Source organism: Eleutherodactylus coqui, chromosome 8 (assembly GCF_035609145.1).
Source record: "Eleutherodactylus coqui strain aEleCoq1 chromosome 8, aEleCoq1.hap1, whole genome shotgun sequence".
NCBI lineage: Eukaryota > Metazoa > Chordata > Amphibia > Anura > Eleutherodactylidae > Eleutherodactylus > Eleutherodactylus coqui.
Window position 1 is genome coordinate 58,357,290 of NC_089844.1, and position 27,955 is coordinate 58,385,244.

Sequence of the window (27,955 nt, forward strand, 5' to 3'; positions counted from 1 at the left end):
TTTTAGCAAAGTTTAACTGTTTGTGTTCGCTCAACACTATTTGAGACCATTGTAACTTGAGGGATTACTGTACACCAATCAGCCATAACATTAAACAGGCACTTGTGCGTGCAGTTCTGGGATGTCTCCATATGGTCCTCACCTAGAATAAATGCTGTTAGGGCAGTATATCTCCAAACTACATCATTGGAACAGAACTCTGTGTCTCAGGGTCAAAGGGTTCAGAGCAGCTAATTGGCGGAAGATTTGGCTGATAAGAAGGCAACATTATCGGTAAGATCTACAGGCTCTGGCTGCTATGGGTGGGTAGGGCTTATATTGCATTGCGGTTACCACACAATGGCACAAAATGCCGTTAGGAAACATGTTGGCGCTTTATAATTAAATATCATTAGCAAGTTTCAGCTACTTTGAAAATTACCATAAATTTAGAGAATGTAAACAAGTTTTTTCCCTCAGGCTTTAGGAAGACAGAAAGAAGGAACAGTGACAGTGTGATGAAAACAATAGCTAATAAGTTGATAGTAACAAGGATCTACCATACTGACAGTCATATCAACTTTAAAATGAGCAATCAATCAAAAGCACAAGCTGTTCCACATGAAACAGCTGCAAATAAAGGCTACGCTTGTACGTGGAAGAAGGCTGAACGTATCATAGTAATTGTAATAGGAGGATCATCATAGCAGGCTTTACAATGTATGGCGGACTCCTCTGCATAAAAGTATGCAAAGGTATAGCCTAAAAAGAGCAACAACAATAAACAGCACCTGTACAACTATTATTCTAAGGCCCTGCTGTATGTCAGTGGGGAATATCCTCAAACAAATAAGGAGCTTGAGAAACATGGCTACCTGAAGTTTTAATAAACTGCAGGATTCACAAAAGTATAAAAAAGGTATTTTGGGGCTTCAAGAGTGAAATTGGTCAAAATGTATAAAATCCCTTAAAGAGCAATTTACAAATGTCAGGATATCTAGCAAAAAAAGTTCCCAGATTGCAAAAGAAAGCCTGCTGTTTAAAGACTATGCATGATTGATTCATGATAAGATTCCTAGGATGCTTGGAGTTTAGGTTAGGAGACCCACAGACGGGAGAGTGCTCTGTATTACAGATGCATAAATGTGGCCGCAATATGCGTCTATGTCACCAACCCTAGGTAGTGTTAGGGTGGCTTCACACGAGCATGTGCGTGTGCCGTACATAGGTGTGCACCCACATACGTGCACAAACGCACGTTAATGCAGGTCCATGCCACTCATTGCCCTCAATAGGGCTGCAGCTGCTGCCGACGGCCACATTGCAAGCAATGGGCTTCCAGCAGCCCCTGCAGTGATTTTTCGGGGAAGGGCTTTAAAAATAAGCTCTTCCCTGAAAATCATCCAAGCATGTGTAAAAAAATAAATTATAACACACTAACACACACCCCTCTCTGCCACGTAAATATCCCCCGCGGGGAGTTCAAGAGGACTCCTTCATCTCCGCGGGGAGTAAAGAATCCCCCACCACAGCTGTGGAAGAGGAATTTTTCATCCATGCAGGGAGTAAAGAATTCCCTGCCACGGCTGTGGCAGAGGATCATAATGTTCTCCGATTGCCTTCAATGGGACCAGCACTTCTGCAGTCCCATTGAAAGCAGTGGGCTGCTGGCAAGCCCTGCAGGGATTTTCAGGGAAAGGCTTTAACCCCTTCATGACGCGGCCCTTTTTTTCCCCCATTTTCGTTTTTTCCTCCCCCCCCTTAAAAAAATCATAACTCCTTTATTTATCCATCGACGTCGCTGTGTGAGGGCTTGTTTTTTTGCGGGACGAGTTGTATTTTTCAATGCACCATATAATGTACTGAAAAACTTAAAAAAAGATTTTAAGTGGAGTAAAATGAAAAAAAACCCAAAAAACGACATTCTGCCATCTTTCAGTGCGTCTTGTTTTTACGGCGCACAAACTGCAACAAGAGTGACATGATAACTTTATTCTATGGGTTGGTACGATTACTACGATACCAAACTTGTATATATATTTTTTTACTATACTACTCTTTTTTTTCAGACATTCAATTATTTTCTGCGGTCATCTCGTGCGCGTAATAACTTTTGTATTTTTCTGTCGACGTAGTTCAGCGAGGGCTCATTTTTTTCTGGATGTCCTATAGTTTCCTTTAGTACTAATTCGGAAAACATACGACTTTTTGATCGCTTTTTATTGCGTTTTTTCTGGGAGACAGGGTGACTGAAAAAGTACATTTCCGTCGTTTTTTTCTTTTCGGACCACGTTAATCATGCGGGAAAAATAATGCGCTACTTTGATAGGTCGGACTTTTAAGGACGCGGCAATACCAAATACATATTTTTATTTTATTATTTAGACTTTTTAATTGTAGATATGGCAAAAGGGGGGTGATTTAAACTTTTGTTCCTTTTTTTACAATTAAAAAAACTTTATTTCTCTTTTTTTCACTTTACTTTTAAGTCCCCCTGGGGGACTACAATATGCGATAATTTGATCGCTCCTGCAGTATGATGCAATGCTATAGCATTACGTCATACTGCATTCTGACAGGCAGCCTATCAAGCCACCCCACGGGGATCGCTTAATAGGCAGTCTCTCAAGGCAGCCCTGGGGCCTTTCAAAAGGCCCCCAGCAGCCATGACACCTGGACGGCTCCCGCGATCTCACCGCGTGTGCGCGGGGGGGGGGGGGGGGTGTACGTATCCCCAAACGCGAGATTTAGAGGGTTAATAGCCGCAGCTATTGCCCGGGGGTGTCAGCTGACGCCCGCACTGTATGCATAGAGGCCGCCCTGCGACCTCTCTGCATACATACCCCGATGCTCCAGGACGTAAATGTACGTCCTGGAGTGGGAAGGGGTTAAATATAAGCCCTTCCCTGAAAATCATCCCTAGAATGTGTCAAAAAATAAAAAAAATATATACTCACCTCTCCTTAGCTGCCGGGGCTCAGGCGCGTCTAACCAAGTCTTCTCCCTGCACTGATCTGAAGCTCTTTGCTGAAAGGGCTGTATCTGATTGGCTGAGCGCTCAGCTAATCACAGGCAGCTCTCAGCCATTCATTGAATTCTATAAGCTCTGAGCAGCGCAAGGAGAAGACTGGGTAGACGCGCTTGAGCCCCGGCAGCTGATGAGAGGCAAGTATATATAATTTTTATTTTTAACACATTCTAGGAATAATTTTCAGGGAAGGGCTTATAGTTAAAGCCCTTCCCTGAAAAATCCCTGCAGGGCTTGCCCGCAACCCATTGCTTTCAATGGGCCTGCAGAAGTTCCGATCCCATTGAAAGCAATGGGAGAACATCGCGATCCCCTGCCACAGCTGTGGCATGGGATTCTTTACTCCTTGCAGGTATGAGGAAATCTTTTGCCACAGCTATCACAGCTGTGGCAGGGGATTCTTTACTCCCCGCTGGGAGTCCTCTTGCCACTGATCACTGTGACAATGCTGTCACAGTGATCAGTGACAAGGGGTCTCCCCGCTGGGGAATATTGACACGCACCACGGACCTATAGGGCACGCATGTCCTATGCTTTGCAGGTATGTGCGTTTGCACGCCTGTAAAACACGGACATGTGAACACACCATAGGAAACCAATGTTTCTAATAGGAGACTGTTTTTGTGCCGTTAACTATACGCACACAAACACGCTCATGTGAAACCACCCTTCGTGTGAAAATTTACTTTTCTCTGAGGTTGCTCCTAAAAGCCCAGTACAGGGTTGGCGAAATTAAACTTCCCCAACTCAGAGGTCCCCAAAGGATGTTCTACTTGTTCAAATGAGACAACATTCGGACAACGGACACTTCTAATGTTGTGTTCGCCATTGATGAAATAAAACTTTGCAGTAAAAAAAAAAAGCTGCTGATAGGTGGTGCTGTAGTGGGCCAGGTCTATCTTGATTAATCTGCATCCGTGTCAGATCTGAAGAACAGCATTTGTCAGCATGTAGTAGCGGTTAAAGCTGACGCACTGCGTTCAGCAGTGGAGAACATGGCTTTGTGAATGGAGAGCATTGTTGAAAACCAAGGGAAACTTATTTAATAATTGTAGTGTGATCTGTATACCTGCAGCACCACCTACTGGTGACATTATTACAATTTTTTTTCCATAAATGGCGAGTGCATTGTCTGAAGTGGTCATTGTCAAAATTTCTGCTCATTTGGAGCAGCAGAATGCCGTCTAGGAGCATCGGCGTTAGGGATGTTTAGTTTTGTTAACTTTATACTTTGGGACCCCCTAGGGGCCGTGGGCATTTTCCCAACCCTGACAAGAGAATTAAGTTACACAAGATGGCATATGCTATTACCAGGCACATAATAGCTCTACAGGTCTAAATTATACAAGGGCCACGTACAATTTGTACTGCAGTAATCTAATAACACCAGGAAACAAAGAGCTGCAGAACTTGCCCAACTAACTTCATTTTCTTCAATAAGCGGGCACAATGCAGTTACTCAGTAGATCTGCACTAAAGCACATTTATTGGTGTAATAATCAATAGAATTACGGCGGCTGTAAATGGCCTAAGCAGTGGCTGAGCAACTCCAGCCGCAGGATGAAGATAAATAAGCCGTCTCTATACGAATATATTACCCAGTAACCAGCAGCTAATCATACACCCCGTTCTTTATACATCGCCGTGCCTCCTCAGAGCTAAGGCAAATCTTCACCGGCAGCCTGTATATCATTCCCATAGATTTGGGTTAGGATAGCCGCCGTCTACGCTGCCTAGGTGCGCTCACACTACTTGGCAAACTGCCTGGAGAAACAGATTGCTGTTCGCTGATACTATTTACAAGACAGCCGGCAAAAAAAGAAAGTTCAACATACATAAAAAGGTGAATGAAAAAGTTAATCTCGCTGCCGGGGTTTCTGGAGAACGTTCACATTTGTGACATACAGAAATAAAACCTATGCTGCATCCTCATGCCCATATATTTGGTAAAAGGTAAGCACCAAGCGCATTATGAAAAGGCCACTTAGCTGTAACGGGCACTGCCATGCAGTTTCGCTGTAAAGTATAAAACTTTGCAAATATGCAACTTTGAGAAATGCGTTTACCTGATGAAGGAGAAAGTTCTGCTATAGGCCGCTTCCACATTTCTAGCGATGCGACAGTGCTACGAATTGCATGTCTGTAAAGCCCAGGCTTTCCCATGGGTTCTTCCACATGATGTTTTGTACCCTCTGACATTGCGAGACTACTAAATTGCGGCATGCTCTATACAGCTTTTTTGTAGCCCATGTTCCCTTATAGAGATTTCCTATGCGTTGTATCGTATGAAAATGCCGTTTTCGGGTGGTGCAATGCATCTTTTACAGTAAAAGCACTAAAATAAGCCCTAGCTGCATAAAAAAAAACCAAAAAAAAAAACCCACATACATCACCTAAGAAGCACTGTCAGCTCCGGCACTTCTTCTCCCAGGTCCCCGGGAGTCATCTTCAGGCATTTCTCCCTGGTCAGGGATTTGTAAATCCCTGCTCCCAGGAAACATTGCCTCTGATTGGCTGAGCGTCACAGCGCTCAGCCAATCAGAGCCAGTGCTCGATAAATCAATCACAGCCATTCAGCCGTGCAGCGCTCAACAATCAGAGGCAGTGCTTCCTAGAGGCAGGGATATACAAATCCCTGAACAGGGAGAAATGCCGGAAGACCACTGTCAGGTGGAAGATGCGCCAGAGCTGACAACGCTTCTTAAGTTATCTTTGTGAACTTGAAAATAAAAGCCCCCTCAGAGAAAGATTTGAGACCTCTCTGGGGGACCCTTCACATGGGGGGGAATATTTCTGCAACACTGCAGCAGATTATTTCACCCCCGAAGTGCAGTTTAGATGCGAAAATTGAAAATGGCAAAATTCTACCGGCAACTCCACATCAAACTCCGCATTTAGAAGTGCAGACTCTGGTGGGGGATCTTCTGCACAGCAAGTTCTGCTGCCCGTTGCAGAAATATTCCACAGATCCTTAGATGAGTTTTCTTTCCAATTCAACCTGTACCAGAAATCAAAATTAATTGTTTGCCAAATTGATCGCCACTAATTTCTGACTTGCAAATCCTGGATGGGTTCTCAGCAGCAGCTTGATGTATATTGCCTACAATGGTGCAGCACTCCTAGCTTGTTTCCTCCAGGTGCGCACCCACATCCTTAAAGAGCGCGCCAGACTCCTCCGTTTCAGTAACTAATTGTATCCCACACAGTTTGTTAATTAATAAAGATGAATTGGGTTAACTCCCTCACTTTAATAAGCCTTCTGTTCTAAGGGTTGCACCTACAGCACCTACAGCCCATTAATTCTTGTTTTCTGTGATGAGTGGGAGGAGTCAGACTCTACTGTTGGGGGAGGTTCTTGCAGTTTTTTTGCCAGTACAGGAAATGAAGACATTTTCATGAGCAGGTAAGGGGGCAACAAGGGAGGGCTTACCCCCATAGAGAGGGCAACAAGGGAGGGCTTACCCCCATGGAGAGGGCAACAAGGGAGGGCTTACCCCCATGGAGAGGGCAACAAGGGAGGGCTTACCCCCATGGAGAGGGCGACAAGGGAGGGCTTACCCCCATGGAGAGGGCGACGAGGGAGGGCTTACCCCCATGGAGAGGGCGACGAGGGAGGGCTTACCCCCATGGAGAGGGCGACGAGGGAGGGCTTACCCCCATGGAGAGGGCGACGAGGGAGGGCTTACCCCCATGGAGAGGGCGACGAGGGAGGGCTTACCCCCATGGAGAGGGCGACGAGGGAGGGCTTACCCCCATGGAGAGGGCGACGAGGGAGGGCTTACCCCCATGGAGAGGGCGACAAGGGAGGGCTTACCCCCATGGAGAGGGCGACAAGGGAGGGCTTACCCCCATGGAGAGGGCGACAAGGGAGGGCTTACCCCCATGGAGAGGGCGACAAGGGAGGGCTTACCCCCATGGAGAGGGCGACAAGGGAGGGCTTACCCCCATGGAGAGGGCGACAAGGGAGGGCTTACCCCCATGGAGAGGGCGACAAGGGAGGGCTTACCCCCATGGAGAGGGCGACAAGGGAGGGCTTACCCCCATGGAGAGGGCGACAAGGGAGGGCTTACCCCCATGGAGAGGGCGACAAGGGAGGGCTTACCCCCATGGAGAGGGCAACAAGGGAGGGCTTACCCCCAGTGAGAGGGCAACAAGGGAGGGCTTACCCCCATGGAGAGGGCAACAAGGGAGGGCTTACCCCCATGGAGAGGGCAACAAGGGAGGGCTTACCCCCATGGAGAGGGCAACAAGGGAGGGCTTACCCCCATGGAGAGGGCAACAGAGGAGGGCTTACCCCCATGGAGAGGGCAACAGAGGAGGGCTTACCACTATGGAGAGGGCAACAGAGGAGGGCTTACCACTATGGAGAGGGCAACAAAGGAGGGCTTACCACTATGGAGAGGGCAAAAAAGGAGGGCTTACCACTATGGAGAGGGCAAAAAAGGAGGGCTTACCACTATGGAGAGGGCAACAAAGGAGAACTGATTCCTATGTAGGAGGAACATAAAGCTTGGGTATTGTGCCCTTGATCTTTTAAAACCCTAGCAACACCCCTCGCTGTTAATGCTTCACTAAAGGCTCACTTAAGGCCATACTCACACGGGGTTTTTTGCCGTGGATTTGCCACTGAATCTGCATCTGAAATCTCTCATTCGTTTTAATGAAATCCATGCTGCAGTGCATACGAGGTGAACTTCTTTTCTGTACGTGAACTTGTGCAGAAGAAAGAGAGACATGTGAATACTGTCATGGTGTGGAGCTGCATCATGTCTGTCCAGAGGTAATACTGTGGGGTCTTCATACCCTCAGATGTCCACATTCTGGCTCCACGATGTATGAGAAAAATAACTAATAAAAAAAAGTCATGTTACAGCAATTCAAGAATTTGTTGGGGAAGAACATGGCACCAAACTGAAGCCTTGCCCCGGGTGCAGGAAAACCCAGTTGTGTGGATAGCTGTCACTCAGTAATCCAAAATCCCTGAATAGCCTAAACACAGGCATTACTCTGTACATCCGCATCTTCCATGTATCGGTCTTCTCTCTTCTACTGTTTCAGGAACGAAACTCAAGATGACCAGTGCTGTGTGTGCCATCATGAGGGTAATAATGCAGTGCACAAAATTATTGGGAAACCACAAAAAAATACCTTTAAGAAGTTTAGAAGAACTCCTTTAGCAATACTCCAAGAATGCATAAATGACGGAACGCAGGACAATACGGACAGGTTTTGAATCGGCAAATTATTATTTTTGCTACACATTGGCAATAATTAAAGCAAGATACATTCATCGGCTTTTACTAGCTCGAAAAGAAAATAATTAAAAATACCTTAAAGAAATTTTTTTTTAATGAATTCAGCTTTTGATTCAACAGGCAAACAGTCACCCATTTATCTGTAGAAAACCAAAAATATATACAAAGACTCACTTCAGAAATGCATATAGTTTACTTACAAATATCTGTACGCTCAAAAATTTAACATAAACTTTAGGGGCACTTATTGTCCTGCACGTCTGTGCATGTATATATTTATATATATTTATATTTTTACATATATTTTTTTATTAAATAACATTTTACAAACTGTATAGAACTTAAAAGTTTTTTTTTTCTTTTTGTACAGCAAATTCTTTGCCCTGGTAAATTAAAGTGGAAAACGAAAACCGATGGGAAGGGTCCGTGTACTTGTGTGTTTAGTCTCGAAAGGTGTGCAAGTAGAGGAAGGAAATTAAGGGGGTTGAGGTATTTAGCCACGCACACAAAGATTGCAGCAACAGCATTAAAAATCCAAAGTAGCTCAGAAAATCCCAAAATGTGAAAGAAAAAAAAAAGAATACCAATAACCCATTTGGGGCCGGGAGGTTATATAGAAAGTAGTCCATTCTGCTGAGGCAGCTTGTTTTCGCTTTACATGCTGCAAAGAGCAGTCCAAGGTGACTGTGTGCACTAGAGAGACAGACTAGTTTCTTGCTCATCCATAGGTGAAGAAGTGAAAAGGAGGCGATGTAAGAAAAAAATAAAAACGGAGAAGTTTCTTTTTCCAAGATCATGCAAAATATTGCTGTAGTGCCGTTTTTGCCCTAGAGGAAGGAGGAGGAAAAAATTTATGTTTTACACATTCAGTTGATACAAACCTTATAAACCACTTAACAACTCCTGACAAACATGGTAACACAATTAATCTTGCAAGATATATTAAATATTAGTGCAACTAAATTCTTATTAGGAAGACCGTGAAGAATTAAAAGGGGCAAGGTCATCACCTACGAGGCCTATTAACTAAGTTATGGGGCTTAAAGGTGAAGGAATAGGGAGTCCGGGGGCTGTGTTCCATGCTCTCACTAGGTGCCCAGCACTGGGTCCTTGCGAAGTCCATGTGTGTCGGCAGCCTGACTCTTTCTGTGCACACACCTCTCATAATAATGAATGGGAGATGCATGTGCAGAAAGAGTCAAGCTGAAAGCATGTGCCACCTTCATTGGGACACAGCGCTGAAACGGGGTGACTTTTGAGCATGAAACACAGCTCTCTGGAGCCCACATTGCTTCAGCTTTGAGCCCATAATGTAGTTTATAGGGCTGACAGAGTCCCTTTAAGTGTATCGGGGGGGGGGGGGGGGGGGTGATACAGAACCTCAAAGGATTCATATCATCCAATATATTCCTACTGGGTGACTAGTTATTAGACATCAATGTATGGAAAAAGTCTATGTGCCTACACTTTGATAACATCATGCCCTAAACGCAGCAGCTGGAATGCGGTGCAGCTTTCTGATAACCATCTACAACCCCAAATACAAAACGTTCAGGAAAGAGGAGGCTGAAGTGTCACAAATGTTGCTGCCCATTGAGGTTAAAGGGGTTGTCTAGCGGCAGCAAGTGGGGTTAAGCACTTCTGTATGGCCATATTAATGCACTTTGTAATATACATCGTGCATTAAATATGAGCCATACAGAAGTTATTCACTTTCCTTCCCTGCGCTGGCGTCCCCGTTGCCATGGTGCCGTCTAATTTCAGCGTCTAATCGCCCGATTAGACGCGCTTGCGCAGATGGGTCTTTTCCCTTCGGCTTGGTCCGGCAGCAGCGGCGTTCTGGCTCCGCCCCCGTCACATGTGCCGATTCCAGCCAATCAGGAGGCACACGTGACGGGGCGGAGCTACGCGATGACGCGTACAAGGGGCGGAGCCAGAACGCCGCTGCTGCCGGACCGAGCCGAAGGGAAAAGACCCATCTGCGCAAGCGCGTCTAATCGGGCGATTAGACGCTAAAATTAGACGGCACTATGGCGACGGGGACGCTAGCAACAGAGCAGGTAAGTGAATAACTTCTGTTTGGCTCATATTTAATGCACGATGTATATTACAAAGTGCATTAATATGGCCATACAGAAGTGTATAGCCCCACTTGCTGCCGCAAGACAACCCCTTTAATCCTGCAATCATGGTGAAGACACAGAGTTAGAACGGAGTGTCTATTAAGAAAGTGCACTAACTCATCCTGCTACTTGTAGTACATCGCTGTCTTTGCTAAAATTCAATGATAAAGGGCAGCTACATGAAAGTATATCTTTCCGTCTAGTGTTATATAGTGGCCATTCGGATGAATGGCCATCTATGTAATACATGGACTGCTTGACTATGCCAGAGCCACTTACTTGTCACAAAGGTTGGGATCTGTTGATTGACTCAGTTTGTGGAGGATGTCGACAATTCCAATTTCACGAAGCTTGTCCTGTCGTTCTTGTGAACCTTCCAGCATAAAAACAAAATACTGTCACAAATGAGATCAACAGATATTTTACACAATTCTAGAGTCCTGATAACCAAATTGTAAGAACAATTAAAGAATGTCTATCATTTAAAAGGGTTGTCCCACATATAGCTGTGATGCTGCTGGATGCAGACAGCTCTGTACATTGTACAGTGGACTAGGTTGGTACTGCAGGCTGAGTCCCATTCACTTCAACAGGACTTAGCCTGCAGTACCAACCCAGGCTGCTGCGCAATGTACAGAGCTGTCTGCATCCAGCCGCATCTCAGCTAGAAGTAGGACAATCCCTTTAAATAAATGTTTGAAATGTCAAAGTATTGTGTCAGAAGTTTATAATGTTGGGGATGTAGATGCATTCATAGCTTCCACTAGTATTTTTCAGGCATTTCTTGGAGAGAAGGAACAATTGGCTTTTTGTTAATACTGGTAAACACCTAAAACTGCTGAATCTCTATACATTTCAGATGTACACATACAATACAGTATATCTTGTCAGACATCCCATGTTATCTGCAAAATACTCAGTAATTGGGAAATGTCCAATGTTGTAGTTGCTAACTAACTCCAGCGCATCTCAACGTAGAAGTAGGTGCCTCATAACAAACCTTCTGCTACACTTCTACCATGTACAAAGCAATGACACTTTTCACTATTCTAGCTTAGTGCTCTAAACATGCGGATAAATATAGTGTTCGGGTCCCTACAATTAAACATATGACGTACAGATGGAGAAAACTTTAACTTGACAGAAGAGTGTTAAATGCACATTTGCAGCAAACATTAAACTGACACTTAAAAGGATTATCCTGACCGTAAAAACTCATGGGCTACCGTCAGTTTACGTCATTAACATCCAATCAGTAGGGGCCTGCCTACCGGCCAATCAGATAACTGTAGGAGCCATGGCGCCTATGAGAGCGCTGCAGCCTCTTCAGCGTTAACATCCGAGTATGATCCGGTTTGTACTCAGAACACCATATTTTGTAGAGCTGCTGTTCCAAGTACTACAGGCTTGTCACAGTGAAGTAAATGGGACAACGCTACTTATATCGACTGCTATAAATAATAAAAAGTTTCTAGTACTTAGAGCGCTCTGATGTAAGCATTGAATAGACTGCAGAACTTGCAGGAGCGCTACAGCCACTTCAATTAGCCGGACAGCAGGGGTCCCGGGCAGCGGACCCCTACTGATCAGATATATGGTTGGCCTATTCTGATGATAGGCCATCAAGTTTTAAATCCTGGCTAACTCCTGTAACACAGCAAAAGCCACTGAAAAGGACAAGCAAATGTTTGCTGCAACTGTGCATTTAATGCATTAAGTGTCAATTTAAAGTTTGCTAAATCTGCAATTATGCTGCATATACTATCTAAAGCGCTCAGTCTTTTCGATGGAATGTTCTTCACTCATTGAGGTTATAGACATGGCAAGTACTGGAATGTAAAACACAGAGTGTGTGGCGTCATGGCAAGAAATATCTCAGTGACCTCCGAATTATTGACCGTGGTAAGAAGTTCATCATCGCTAACAGAACCAGCAATAAAATACCTCTTCTATAAATGGCGATAGAGTCCATTCGTATAGAGCCGAAACAGCAGAAAATGTAATTAGAGATGACAAGGCTTAAATAATATTAGGTCACTAAGTAAACTGACTAGCTCTGAAAACACTAGTCGATAAAGGACTTCTGTATGGCCGTGTGAGGCTGATTCTGGTCTCCCTTACCTTCTTCTTCATTCCATGTCAGGTTTGCTATGCAGAACATGGCAGCTAGCTGGAGCTTCAGGTTGGAATGACCCTGTGATGAGAAGACATAACAAGATATCAGTGATATGTGTGATAGAAGCTCTCCGCTTCTGCTGAAAGAGTTTAATTCTTCAAAGCCGGCAGAGAGCTGCACATAATCCACAAGGCGTATCACATACCTTCGCCTAACAAAAAGCACCAACCAAAAGGTTTCTGCTGTCTAAAGTTTAATCACAATACTCACCAAAAGAGTTTAAATAATAATATTTAGGACACCATTTAGAAATTACTGTATATACTCGAGTATTAGCCGACCCGAGTATAAGCCGAGACAATACATTTCACCACAAAAACCTGGGAAAACCTATTGACTCGAGTATAAGCCGAGCTATACTCGAGTATACTAGGTAAAAAAAAACCTCCATACTCACCTCCCAGCCGGTGACCGTGTCTGTGCGACAAGCTGCTTGAATTCTTCCAGCTGTCATCCCCTGCCGTCCTCTCTGCTCGGCTCTGTCAGTGATGTGTAAGTAAGCGCTGTGATTGGATTGAGCGCCAGCCAATCACAGCTGGAGCTCGATCCAATCACAGTGCTAACTTACACAGCACTGACGGCAGGGGATTTGAAAGTCGAGCAGGGAGATGACAGCGGGGAGAATTCTAAAGCAGCTGATTGGCCGTGAATGATCGAGCACAGGCTGTGATTGGCTGACGCCCGATCCGATCACAGCTCTTACTTACACAGCGCTGACGGCGGGGGATGACAGAGCCGAGCAAAGAGGACAGCGGGGTATGACAGCAGAGAGAATTCAAGCAGCCTGCCGCCGGAGACACAGACGCCGGCTGGGAGGGTAGTATGGAGGTTTTTTTTAAGCCTTCCCTGACGAGTATAAGCCGAGTGGGGCTTTTTCAGCACAAAAAAATGTGCTGAAAAACTAGGCTTATACTCGAGTATATACAGTAACTATTAACTGAACCTATCCAAAATAAAGGGGTTCAACCTGTTTCCTTACTATCCTGCAGGATGATGAAGGAAAATGGACAACAGCAGCCAGTACAAATGTCTCCGCTGGTTATGGCTGTGCTGCTGCCGTCCATTGCTCACCGCACAGAGAAGCTGACTGGAGGTTGGATAAGGTTTAGGTTGGATTCAGATCTGTGTTTGATGCTCTTGGAACGATTCCAGTAGACTTCATAGGAAGGATAGTTATGAAGACATGAAAAACGACTACCGCAGAACCCGACTATAAGTCAACTGTAAGTTCATAGGATCTGTTGGAGGCAGGAAGTATCAATTGTATGATGACCAGGTTATGCATTGTGATTTGCATTATAAAGGAAAGCCAGGATGTTCGTGTGAACGAGGTCTTAAGGTCCATTTAGACAACAATTATTGCTCCAAAACCATCTTTTGAGCGATAATAGTCATGTCTAAACGTGCGGCCATCATGCACTATTCGTTCATCTGTGATTTCTAGCAAGCTTTTCTGGCAGTTCTCGGCGGGACACCACCTGAAAGCTCCGAGAACAATGCAGCTGTTTGCATATACAAAAAACAGCTGCTTTGTTCTTGGAGGCATCGTGGCAACATCCAGCTCAGCCTGCATTAACTCTTAAGTACCTAATTAGCTACTTAGAGTTATGCAAAGATGATCGCTCCAAACTGTCACTCAAACTGTCGTTTGAGCGACCATCGTTCCGTATAAATGGGCCTTTGGGTTTCGTTCACACGTCACTGCTTTGCTGCAGATTTCGGTGCAGATCTGCAGCAGATGTCATCCTTTTAATTGAATTCAAATTGAAGGAGTGAAATCTACTGCAGACCTGCACTAAAATCCATAACAAAATCTGCAGAGGATCAGCGATGTGTGAATACACCTTTATTGTTAAGTCACAATGCCTTGTTAGGAGATTACGGCAAACAGCCATCAGCAGAGAAAAAAGGGGCGAAAGTCAAAACTGTAATTGCATAAAATGTACATTTTAATGCCTCAAATTATCTGGCAAAATGACTGCACAGCAATGGGAGGGAAAAAAAATTAAAGGGAGTCTGTCAGCTTTTGGGAGCCACCATAAGCTAAAGTTTCAGGCTCATAGTAGCTGTCGAAGGCACTGCTGCAGCAGATGATGCAGGCATGTGCATAGAAGGAGAGGACTGGTTCTCCAATTCTATGCGCACACCTATGTAGTCCGCCAGGTGCATTCAGCAGCAACCTTGACAGGACAGAAAAGGGGAACGGCAGAGAAAGTATGAGGGCTGACGGAAAAGTAATGAGACTGCTTGTGTTTACCTCCAGGTAGCAGCTCTAACACTGCACAGATGTGTGTGATCATCATGCATCAGCGTGTCTGAACCTGCAGTTGGCCAGCCAAACTCTTCGGCAATCTGCCACAGCGAGTGAAAGTACTTCGTACGTGCCATCATGAAGCATGAAGTAGACATTTCTCTAAAACTACAGCAGAGGTGTGCGACTGAATTTTGTGTAATGTTTGGGAAAAGCGGTAATTAAAAACCCTCGAAATGTTACGACAAGCATACGGTAATGAAACAATATACCCGCGTTCATACAGGTTCAACATATTGTGACAAGGAAACTGAAAATGCAATCGCACGCCTCTGCTGTATTAGGTAAAGGTCTACGTCATCCCCCATGGTCGCGGTGACAAAATGCTGAAGAGCATAGCTGGCCAACTGCAGGTTCAGACACGCTGATGCATGACGTTCACAAACACGTGTTGCCAGATCTATCATGCGGGAAAAACATGCAAGCAACTCCATTACTTTCCAATCAGTCCTCGTATAATCCATCCCTGGACTCGGTGTTTCAGCTGCTGCGGCTCATAAGAGTTGTCAGACTCCCTTTAAATATTCCTAATTATTTATCTATTCAGATTTTTTTCTTACCCGTTTTATCTCATTTATTGTTTCATTTAGAAGTACAAATGAGAAGATGATCATTGAGTTGTATTAAAATTCAGCCCCAAAATATACCTATTTACTAAACATTAATTTGGCAGGGATGCAAAAAAAAACATAAACAGGTGGTTTCACATAAACTGCAATTTTTTTTGGAAATACGCCTCAATTTTTGAGACACTTTTTTGAGCCAAAGCCAAAAGTGGATTCAAGAGGAATGGGAGATATAAAGGACAGACTCCTACGTCTCCTTCCTGCTAGATCCACTTCTGGCTTTGGATCAAAAAACTGCTGTGGGATTTTGGCAAAAAACACTGTGTAAAAGCACCCTAAGGTTACGTTTACAAGGCGGAATTCATGGCAGAGCTTTCCGTATGCATTCTGCCTTAAAATCCGCAACAGATTTCTTCCTCAGAATTGCACTTTGGTATACCGCGGATCACCATGTGGGTCTAGCCCCTTTCAGTGGGTAAACCTGTGTACTTATTTGCCAACACGAATTTTGTGCCAAGAATGGACATGTTATTTTTTTCCTTCTGCACGTGCATTTCAAATTCTTGCTTCTCATTAAAAATAACAGGCCACTTAGAGGATGCGGATTTGATGCGAGTGCTGTGTAGATTCAATGGAAAAAAAACTACTGTGTGAATATAGTATGTAAGCCGCCCGTAAAAAGACATATGTCTCTTGCACACAGCCCATCCTGCAAGGTTTGACCCAGAAGGCAAAAAAAAACATGACAAGAAGCCAATTTTCCTCATTTTATGAGCATAAATTCCTTCTCAACTCTAAATCCAGCAATTAGAATAATCCCTATTGAAGTAATCAGTGACTACAACATGTAATATCCCTACATTCAATATAGAGAGAACTGTTGAATAGTCATCCTGTATTCTTAAACACAGGCGGAAGCGGTTGAACTTTACTTCTTGGCAGGCCTCCGAATCCCAGCTGTGACTGCAGCAAGGACGGTTATTGTGTCTATGTTCACAAATGCCAATTCATAGCTTTAACGAACCAGCGCCAATTACCAGCACTCTATTTATAAAGCCTCAATCAATGAGTGTTGTGTAATCACACTGTATAGTTAGAAGGCCTTGATGTACCGGCTACAAAAGGTGAGAATGTTTATATAGATATTATGAAGGCCTGGTAAGTTATGTAAAAGAACACAGTACAAGGTAAAACTAACCGTAAGATGCGGGGAGGAAAAGAGAGAAGAGATTTGGCAGCTTTCTATTTACACGCTTTTCATTAATGGAACCAGTGTTGTGACCTCCTATGCCCACACAAGTTTGTTACTCACCACATAATACTTGATTTTCTGAAGGATATCATCATTTGTCATAATGAGGTCCTTCGCCGTTGTTCCATCCGCTATGTTGGCGAGAATGCACAATGTCTGAAAGAAACAATAAAGCGAAAAGTATTACACTGTTGCCAGTTTTGCAATTTACATCGATGGGGCTGAACTGCAATGCTGCAGCCAGAGGACAAATGTTTCTGGAGAAATGGTAAACTTTCTTTAAAATATCAAAAGACCCCTCTTAATGTTTTATGGGGTCACTTGATTCTACATTTCAAAATAAAGGACGTCGGGCAAATTGTTTATTATGTAAACATAACTAAAAAGGAAAGATGCAATACAGATGCTATGGGGCAAAAGAATCTAATATAACCTTTAATAAAGGCTGAATTTAACAATGCTGTATTCTGGGTATATGAACTCAGTAAATCTATAGATGGAGCAAAGTTCAACTTGAGCTGTGATAACTTTCTGCGTCGTTATCTTAAACAATTGAAAATCTATTGTTATCTTAAAGGCTCCTTTACACGCAAAGGCAATCTTCCAACTGATTGAAAGACTGACAGTTTTAGCAATCATTTTGCATAAAGTGCTAACGGACACTAATGTCCATTAACACTTTATCAGCTTCATTTGCATGTAAATGAGCCTCCAGAGGCTGTTTGCAGAGCACAGCAGGTGGTCTGAGCTCTGCAATTCGCTCCATTGTTCTTGCAGGGGCTGTTGGTATGAATACAATGTAATCAGCCACTCCTGTGCATAACACAGCAAGCGGTCTATGTTATCTCTCTCTGGCTGAACTATGGATTTTAAGCTCACTTTAAAATGATCGTTCAGCCGAAATGATGGTAGCATTTACACACAACGATTATTGCTCATTCGAACGAATTTTTAGCGATAATCGTTGCGTGGTAATGGGGCTTAACACAGCAAAAGAAATTGAAAAAGCTATAGAACGGCAAATAAACTGTTGCAAAAAACATTTTCCTAATGTGTTAAGAGTCTAATTAATAACAAAACCAACTTTAATACTGTACAGACAGAGAGGGGGCTACTACATGAATTGCAGAAGTGTAGATCCCATGATAAGGGCTATTAAAATACGTACAGCTACTGTATCATTAAGCAGTGGTTAACACATCAGCACTGCCTGCCATTCGTTATACTGTATTAAATGTCATGATTTTAACTCCTTCCCGCTCCTGGACGTACCTGGTACGTCATGGCAGCCTGGTACTTCCCGCAACATGACGTACCTGGTACGTCCTGGAGATAGCACGGGATCACATGTGATCCCGCGCTATCCCGCAGCGGGAGCCGGCTGTCAGTCACAGCCGGCGTCCCGCTCCAACAGCGGGGGGACATCGGAGATGCGCCCGCCGCTGTTAACCCCTTCCCTGCCGCGATCTAAGTAGATCGCGGCAGGGAAAGAGTTCACAGAGGGATCGCGATCCCTGTGGGTCTCCGGCCGGAACTCGCGATGTTATCGCGAGAGCCCGGCCTGTCACCATGGCAACAGGACGCCAGACACTGGCGTCCTGTATTGCCTGTGCCTATAATCGCTGTACAAGCGATAAGGCATGGCAGAGCAGTAGCTCTGCCATGCCTTATGACAGCGATCATAGGCACAGTGATGTAAGTCCCTCAGAGGGACTCAAATAGTATAAAAAAAAAGAAAAGAAAAGTGTAAAAAAAAGAAAAATGTAAAAAAAAAAATGTAAAAAACCCCTTTTTTATGCTTTTTCTAATATTAGCATAAAAAAAGGGAAAAAAAACTAAAACCCCACATATTGGGTATTGACGCGTCCGTAACGACGTGTACAAAAAGTTGAACACGCTTTTTATTTTGTACGACAAAAAGCGTAAAAAAAAACGCTAAAAAACAGAGGCAAAATGCTAATTTTTAGCATTTTGCCTCACAAAAAAATGCAATAAAAGTGATCAAAAAAGCCGTACATTTCCCAAAATGGTACCAATAAAAACTACAGCTCGTCTCGCAAAAAATAAGCCCTTAAAGAGCTCCGTACATAGAAAAATAAAAAAGTTACAGGACTTTGAATGCAGCTATAGAGAAAAAAAAAAGATTTCCAAAAAAAGGGGGTTTTATTGCAAAAAAGTGTAAAAACCTAAAAAAAATATAACAATTTTGGTATCGTTGTTACCGTACCGACCCGCAGAAAAATTTTAGTGTGTCATTTATGCTGCATGATTAACGCTGTAAAAAAAAAAAAAAAATCTATGGCAGAATTGATGCGTTTTCTCTCCCTGTTATCATTAAAAAAAAAAAAAAAAAAAATTTACGATATTGTCTATATACCCAAAAGTGGCATCGATAAAAACTACAGATCGCCACGCAAAAAACAAGCCCTTACACGGCCGCGTCCACGGAAAAATAAAAAAGTTATGGCTTTTGAAAAATGGAGATGGAAAAATACCAAAAAATCGCTTGGTCCTCAACGCCAAAATAGGCCATGTCATTAAGGGGTTAAAGGAACGCTGAAGTTTAACATAAGTACTGATGGCAGGAAGTGGTGATGACATACCTGTTCTTTGACCTCTATATTATGCTCCCCTTCCAGAATGAAGGTCACTGCTTGCATTATCTGCTTCCCGTGTGTGCTCATTATCTGATCTATATGCTGTTCAGAAAGGAGACAAGGATAAAACAAATGAATAATATATATTACCAATGAAAAAGGTCCGCAGGTAATACGTTACATTATATGGTGTAAGTATTGAATTATATATTTTATGCAGTAGTGTTGTGTGCATAGCAAGACGTACAGTAGTAAAATTTCACTACAATGTGTGTTTTTGGCAAACAGGGTCTCAGACGCTGAGCATGCAGCTTTGTCATAATTAACCTTTGTAATGTATTTTGAGATCACATCCTCTGAGGTAATTAAATCAATACTTAAGATACATCTAGTGCTAATTGTGGAACATGGATGTAATCTGCGTAGAACTCTCATAGAAGATATAGGTGGAAAGGAAAAACAATAAGGTTCTATATCATAAAAATGTGAAAATTACACTACGATGTTACCTTGTAAAAGGTGAACCATACATCAGTCTGTCAAAGACTTTTACAGATGGATAGGTCATCAATAGTTGATCAGCAAGGATCTGCCGCTCAAGGATCCCCACCGATCATCTGACTGTTACTAAGGCCTGTTGTCAGTGCAGACACTGCTTGAAGTCTATAGTGCTGCCCATATTGTAGTGACCTGGTTTGTTACTGCAGGCACATCTCACACTGAATTCAATTGGAGCTGTTCTTGTAGAACCAAACTGGGGCGCTGTAATAGTGACAGCTCTGTCCACACTGACACCAGGCCCAACAATCAGATGATCAGTGGGCATCCTCAAGTGGCAGACCCCCACCGATACACTATTGATGCCCTATTCTGAGGATAGGTCATTAATAGAGATGAGCGAACCTACTCGTTTCGAGTAATTACTCGATCGAGCACCGCGATTTTCGAGTACTTCCGTACTCGGGTGAAAAGATCCGGAGGGCGGGGTGGCGGAGCGGGGGGGTAGCAGCGGGGAACAGGGGTGAGTCCTCTCTCTCTCCCCCCCACTCCCCACTGCAACCCCCCACTCACCCACTGTGCCCCCGAATCTTTTCGCCCGAGTATGGAAGTACTCGAAAATCGCGGCGTTCGGGCGAAAAAGGGGCATGGCCAAGTAGGTTCGCTCATCTCTAGTCATTAATAATAAAAGTTCAGGACAATCCCTTTAAGTATGCCAGTGCAAGGAAAAAAGGGATGTCATAAAATACATTTACTTTCCAGCTGCTTGAACATCGTAATCATTCCTACTGTGAAAAGGCCCGCCTGGCTTCTGACACACACACACACTGACACACACACACTGACACACACACTGACACACACACTGACACACACACTGACACACACACTGACACACACACACACACACACACCTTACTGTCGGGTACTGGAACTACTACTACTCAATGAACAGACAGTCCATACCATCATGGTTTTGACTCCTGTGTTATGGGTGTGCGGTAATGCCTAGTGTTGCAGGATTCGTGAAGTGGAATAGATTTTTAACCCTTTGCAATCCAATTTTGGATTCAGGGTTTCCTAGGGGGTTTTCTCTTTCTGCCATTATACAATGGCACCATCTGCTGGCTAGAGCCAGTACTGCGGTATGGGACATGCTGGAGAGCCCCCCGACAACAGAGCGGCCAGTAATATACAGTAAGAATACCCTGCCGGACATCTTCCGACATCGGATCTGTACAGACTTCAATCAGAATGTCTTCAGACGTCAGACAGTGGATTGGAAAGGGTTAAAATAAACTTGACTGAATATAACTGGTAGCTGCATTAATATGCTCCATAGGAGGGTTCGAGATACTTTAACAGTAATTTGGCATAAATTCTCTTAACGCTACATCTGCGACACCAAAAACGTGTTTTCATCCAGCAGCGTCTCTCGCCAACATTAACATCTCCTTTACTCCTTCCTGGCAGCAGCAAGGCGCATGACTACAAACTAGCAGCAACTTTTGCAACTTCTGGTTTGCTACATAACTGCTACATATCAGCAGCTTTGGCTATAGACCCCAACCTCAAATGCCCCGTAGGATCAGTGACCTTACACACAAGACACGACACACATCACTTCCATCGACATCACACATTTTTGTCCCAATCCATACTACCGCTATACGCTACGTCATGCCTCACTGCGCCATGGATGTGATCACCTTCTGAGTGAAGAACAGACTTATGTTGCTGTTGCTCAAAGCCCTGCAAGCAGCAAAGTAAATTTACAGTGGGCGGTCGTGAAGTGGATAATGAGCCAACTCAAAACATGGAGCCCATCCAGGCTTAGTCTATACGTGACCCTATATGGGCACTATATTGGATGGTTGGGGTTATCATTACCCTATCCCTGTGATGTGTATATTCCGTCTATTTATTATATTTGAGCATAAAACTTTTTTTTCCGCCGGTGTGATATATAACCCTCAGGTTATGGGATCACACCCCCTGAAGTAATTACATCCACAGTTAAGATGCTTCCAGTGTTAATGGAAGAACACAGATGCACTTTGCTTCGGAGTCTTTGCCATCCATTAACATTTACAAGACATTTAATTATAGGCTGAAATGGAAAAAAAAAACAAAAAACAGTAAGCCTCTATATCGAAAGAATGCGTTTAATTAATAAGTAGGACTAATTATCTGACTTGATCTTGAATTACTGTTTGCGAAATGAATTTGGATTTCTTCTTTTTTATTAATATTTATGTAGAGTCTTTTTATTAAATTAACATTTTGAGAAACAAAACGTACCGTCCGATGAATGCTAATAAAGTGATGCGTTTTGGAAGCCTTTGCACAAGCATATACATAGAGATCATGAGCAAATCAAGACTGGGTACTCCTGTAGGGAGTTAATAACCATAAACAAAAATGAGGGCATGATTCAGCAAGCTTGAGTAGATCTCGTTAATGGGACCAATGGAGGAAAGGGAACGGGTATCGAAATAAACTAGATAAAGTTGGCAGTCTTATAACCTGAGATAGTATGGACCGGAACTAAGTGATTCACTGATACATTAGAACTAGAAAAGAGAAAGAAATAGAAAGGGACAGACAGATGAAGAAAGGGGAAACTGGGAAGTGCCAGCGCAATATTAGCCTACCATAGTAGCAAACTGTAGCTGTACCATAGTAGCTTGTCTTCTGCAGTTCTCTGCTTGGAGTGCCCAGCTGTTATACAGCTGGGCGCTCCGAGCAGGGTATGGAGAACAGAGCCGGACTGCTCTGTTCTTCATACTCCGCCTGTGTTCAACAATAGTATCAGCTGTATCCCGCTGTAAATCCCTGATAAGGCTCATCGTTGTCTTTCAGCATGTGATGGCTTAATGAAAACTGCACGATGTCAGCGCAGTTAGACACAACGATTAGCACTTAAAAGACGGCTGATAATCGTTATGTCTAAAGGGGCCTTTAGACCATCTGTGCTCCTCTGAGAAATATGCAAATGAGAAGATGAACAATGCATCGACTAATGATGCATATTAATACATAAATGTGCAGCAGGTAGTCCGGGAAGCGCTGCTGCCATCTTTGTCCAGGACCGGAGGGTTGTTTTAACTAAACTAAACCGTGAATTGCGCAAAGTTATGATTTTCCGCAAATTAAAGAAAGGCCAAACTTCTCAGTTCTTTGAGATTTGGAGACAACTGAAAAACGTCAAGTATTGACACTCGGAGACAAGTGAAAAATGTCGAGGCTGTCTATGGCTCTAATGCGTCTCAAAAACAAAAGATAAAAAAACTGCAGGAAGCAAAGGGGTGCAACATCCCTTTTGCTTTAGTGAGTGATTGATGAAAATCTCAGTTGACAAACCCCCTCATTACAAATTCTGACATCCCATTCAGTGACCATTTTCTCGTCTCTGGAAAGCTAATTAAGGTACGTCTGATTGAGACTTTAATGAAAGTTTAATTATCGGAGTTTTAGTTTGTACATTAAAGTATTGGCAGACTTCGTTTAAAAAAAAGATGAAAACTACAACTTTATAAGAGAAAGTGTCAAGAAACTCAGCAAGGCCAGAAACCAACTTGGGCTTACACCCCTTTGTGACCAAGCCCTTCGGTAGCCAAGTGGCAAACATATGAATGTCCTCTTTATAAAGCAATCCTTCTTAGGGGAACAGACGCCCATTCACATCAGAGTACAAGCGTTCAAGCCAGATAACTCTACTGTGTATGAGGGCTGCTCAGCCTTCCCCCAAATGATGCCTGAGGAGAAGAACTACGGACTTTGCATTTCAGGGCCTGATCCTTTCATTCCTGGAGAGATTAGATGCCGTCAGAGCTGTCAGGCTGCGGCTCAACTCCTTAGACACAAGGACGTTCAGCCAGGTTGAATGTTGACGTGTGAGGGGCGGCCAGGGAAACAGCTCCGAGACTAATGAGCGTTCGCCCGAAAGCTCTTGAGGGTCTATGAACAGCTACTATATTTTTCTTTTTTGATGCTTTATTAAAGTATCATTTATTTGTGTGACACAGATTGGGCTTTCATGATACCAAAGCTGGACCCTTTATCTTTTAACCCTTTATTGACCAGCAATTTCTCAAAATTCCCCTTTCATTGCCGCTCTTTCAGAAACTACAACTTCTGTCAACATAGTTGTATGATGGCTATTTTTTTTTATAACACTACCATATTTTTTGCTCTATAACATGCACTCCCCCCCCCCCCCCCCCCTCCAAAGTGGGTAGGGGGTGGGGGTTGGAGGAGGGGGAGGGAGTCAGTGTGTCCTATAGAGCGAATGTACTGAAATCGGACCGGCCAGCAGCTGAAAGGGATCAGAAATCCTTCTCCCACAGTGGCCGGCCGTTTGCATACAGCTGATTTCTGGAGGCGGGGGAGCAGCAGAGAGCTCAGTAATTAGCTGCTCTACGAGTGGGCGGCTCCTGCTATAGAGCAGACAGTGTGATATAGATCGCAGCGCCCGTAAAACACCTGATTATTGAGGGGACCGCTGCTCTCCCCCTTCCTCATCAATCAAATGTAAGTATACAGCCTGTCCCTGGATCCTGAATGGCAGGTTGACGAGTGGCTTCTTCTTCATTCTGAGGCGGTACTACTGCTCTTTATCCCCCCTGTAATACCCCCCTTACTGCCTGGTCTACAGGAGTTGAAAATATCCCCCCATCATGCTCCTCTAAGATCTAGGTGCGTCTTATATAGCAAAAAATACAGTATTTAACTTACCATATAATGTATTGAAAAACGTTAAAATATGGAAGTTGGGTGAAATAAAAGAAAACCATTGTGCCACTGTTTTTTGGGTTTTCTGTTTATGGGATTCACAGTGCAGCAAAAATGACGTTTATTTTTTTTCTGCAGGTGAGTACAAATGTGCTGACACCAAATTTACAGTTTTCTTTTTTTATGTATATTACTTTAAAAAACCCAACAAATTGAATCCTAAAAAAAAAAAAAAAAAAAAATTTGCTATCTGTTGCCATATTCTGAGACTCATGACATTTTTATTCTTCCATCAGCGGGGTTCTGTGAGGATTTTCTTTATGTGGCGAGCTGTAATCTTTACTAGTTCAATTTCAAGAGTTCATAAGACTTTATTACTCTTTATTCTATTTTGTTTAGCTGCAGGGGTTCCCCAAAAGAAGAGTATTTGTCACTGTATATTTTTTCTTACACTGTTTACCATGTAGGATAATTATTTTAATAATTTCAGACTTTTACGGACACATCAATATCAATTATATTTTAATTTATTATTAGAACATTTTCTTTTAGTTTTTTTCCCCATTTTATTATTTTAAAAAATGTTTTAACTTATTTTTACATTTTTTTAGTCCCCATATGGGGCTTGCACTTGTAATATTATCTCTCTTCTACAATATACTGCAAAACATCAGCATTGCAGTATATTGTATTTTTAAAGGTCATCAAATAAGCCCCGCCACAGGCATGGCTTAATAGACTGTAGTACTTGGTAGCCCTGGGAGTCTTCACTAGGCTCAGGGCTGCCATGTGAACCTATCAGCACTCTGCAATTGTGTCACAGGGCGGCTGACGGGGTGCCAGAGGGCCCTCAGTCCAGCTGGCTGCTTAGATGCGCTGTCAACTTTACCAGCGGCATCTATATAGTTAACATGCACAATCGGGCTTAGAGCAGGCTCGGCTAAGGAGCCAACGCAATATACCACCTGCCATACATTGACGGCAGTTGGTCAATATGAGGTAAATATTAAGTTTTATAGAGAGAAAATGGGCAAAAATAGTATAAAATTAAAATTATCATCAGTTTTTTCCCATCCGTGATTCTATGTAATAAATTTTCCAAAAATTAATAAAGAAATCCTCACTCTCGCAAGTATAGGGATACCAAATTGGTGTACTCTGTTTAAAGCTTCACTGTCATTTCAAGTGGCTCTTCTGCTTAAGCGGTCGTGTGTGTACACCAGTGTTTCTCAACTGCAGTCCTCAGGGACCCCCAACAGGTCAGGTTTTCCAGGTTTCCTCAGTGTTACACAGGTGATGTAATTATTGTTGGTGCCTCAGACATTGCCACAGGGGTTCTTACCATAGGATATCCTAAAAACATGACCTGTTGGTGGTCCCTGAGGACTGGAGTTGGGAAACCCAGGTATACATGAGGAATAACGCTATTCCTGATAATTATAGGACTTAATTTCTGCATTTATCTCCAGTTTTCCAACCTGCAGGCTCCATCTCTTATTTTTAGTTTTTACTGAGCTGGTGGGTGAAGACTAGTTGCCATGATGTTTCTCATACAGTGCAAACGAAGAAGAGAATATCTTGTTCCCCAATCTCGAACTCTCACACACAGAAGAGTAGCAGCATGGAACACATCACACAGAAGTACTGAGCAGTCTAGATGTGATTTCAGTAACCGTGAGACTGGAAATACCATTAGCTGTAGTGGCGTCTCTAGAGCGATTTTTCAGCACAAAATTATTATTTTAGGTAAATAAAGTGATTATTACTTTTGCCATTTGTCACATTGGCGATCACATAAGCACAAGTTGCTTGAAAAGTTAGTGACCATTTAACCTACAACTAATGTCCATTAGCAGCTTATCACCTTCATTTGCATGTAAATCAGCCTCCTGAAGCTGTATGCAGAAAACAGCAGACGTTCCGTTCTCTGCATTCAGCTCATTTGTACTGCCACGGGGCTGCAAGCTGAGTATAATGTAGTTAGTGCTCCCGTGGAGAATACAGCACCATGGACAGTCAACACAGCATGCGATCTGTGTTATCTTCTCTCCGGCTGGACTATGGATTTTATGCTCACCTAAAAATCACCATTCAATCGAAGAGTGAAAGATGGGAGCATTTACACACAACGATTATCGCTCAAACGATGGCTTTTGAGCGACAATCGTCAGGTGTAAATGGGCCCTTAACATGTAGCTAAGTAATTAGATATTTTACTAGCAAACTTACTGGACGTGTGGACAACAAGTTTCTGAGAAGTCCCAGTGTTTTCATCAACACATTAACATCTGAATCGGAGAGTAGTCGAAATAATTGTTCAGTGCTCAAACCTCTTAAAATGTCTGATTTTATCTTCTGGTCGGCTTGGAACGCCATATTCTAGGAAACACAAGAGACTCAAAAAAAGGATATACTAGGATTTGTCAAACAATTACTTCAAAATCGATCAAGTGAAAAAAACCTTACCATTAAAGCCCAGATACCATTGACCCGCAGAGCCGGATTCTCACTAAGAGTCAGACTACACAGCAGTTCTATAGCTCCGGATTCTAGAATAGGCTGAAAACAGAAAATACAACAATATAACCTTGTAAAAAGATTATGTGAGTCTTCACAATTCATTTTCATAAGTTACTTGTCTTCTTCACTCTACAGCAGCATTATACGGCTTCCATCTAGATATAAACTACAAATAACAGTGCGTAACCTTACAAGTAGCCTGCTCCTGCCAGCTTCATCGTAGCTCTCAGCATCCCTTGCTGGTTCAGTGTCTGTACTGTATGTACTTACATTCTGTGCTTGATGTCATGTTTAGACCAGCTGCTGTATAGTAGTCCGGTGTAGAAAAAAAAAATCATATTTGGACACGGCATCGTAAGATCTAACACAAGCTGTAAGGTCGTTACTGTCAGCTGTGACCAGCAAAATGCTGGATATAGTTCTAGATCAGTAGAAAATAGGTAGAAGCAAAGAATTTGAAAGTTTACTCAGCACCATAAAGTTCTACCTACACTAAGGCTGGCTGTCCACGGCGGTGCGATATACCGCCCTAGATTTTTGCCGCGGGAGCCGCATCTCACCGCGGTTTTCCGCGATGAACCTATCATAATAGGTTTATTGCTGAAAAACGCTACATGCCGCTATTTTTTATACATGAGCGGAAGATCGCCACGATTTTCTGCTAGTGTACATAGGGCTGCGCTTGCCATAGTTATCCAATAGAAAGCGTTTATTGCGTTACCCATATGCGGATTATCGCTGCAGGTAACGCAGTGAAATATCGCCGTGGACAGGAGGCATAAAAGAGAAAGTTTTGCTAATATTTTATCATATAAACTAACTCCAGCCATAAGTGGATGATATGACTCCAGCAACATCACACACGCATGCGCCTAGACTGGGATGTGAGGCGCATGCGCTGTCTGTGGAACACACA

At 43.3% G+C, this 27,955-nt stretch overlaps 1 protein-coding gene across 3 annotated transcripts in view; it reads right to left on the bottom strand.

The window, feature by feature from the left end:
- Positions 1-8,230: 8,230 nt before the first annotated feature.
- ARMC8 (armadillo repeat containing 8) overlaps positions 8,231-27,955 on the bottom strand; it is a 99,046-nt gene continuing 79,321 nt past the window's right edge. For all 3 annotated transcript variants that reach the window (XM_066575679.1, XM_066575678.1, XM_066575677.1), the window contains 7 exons: positions 26,986-27,078; positions 26,749-26,898; positions 19,294-19,389; positions 16,751-16,846; positions 12,507-12,579; positions 10,665-10,758; positions 8,231-9,089 (listed from right to left, as the gene is read on the bottom strand). In XM_066575679.1, coding sequence (XP_066431776.1) covers positions 9,056-9,089; positions 10,665-10,758; positions 12,507-12,579; positions 16,751-16,846; positions 19,294-19,389; positions 26,749-26,898; positions 26,986-27,078 — 636 coding nt within the window. In that variant the 3' untranslated portion in view covers positions 8,231-9,055. The remainder of the gene's footprint in view (positions 9,090-10,664; positions 10,759-12,506; positions 12,580-16,750; positions 16,847-19,293; positions 19,390-26,748; positions 26,899-26,985; positions 27,079-27,955) is intronic.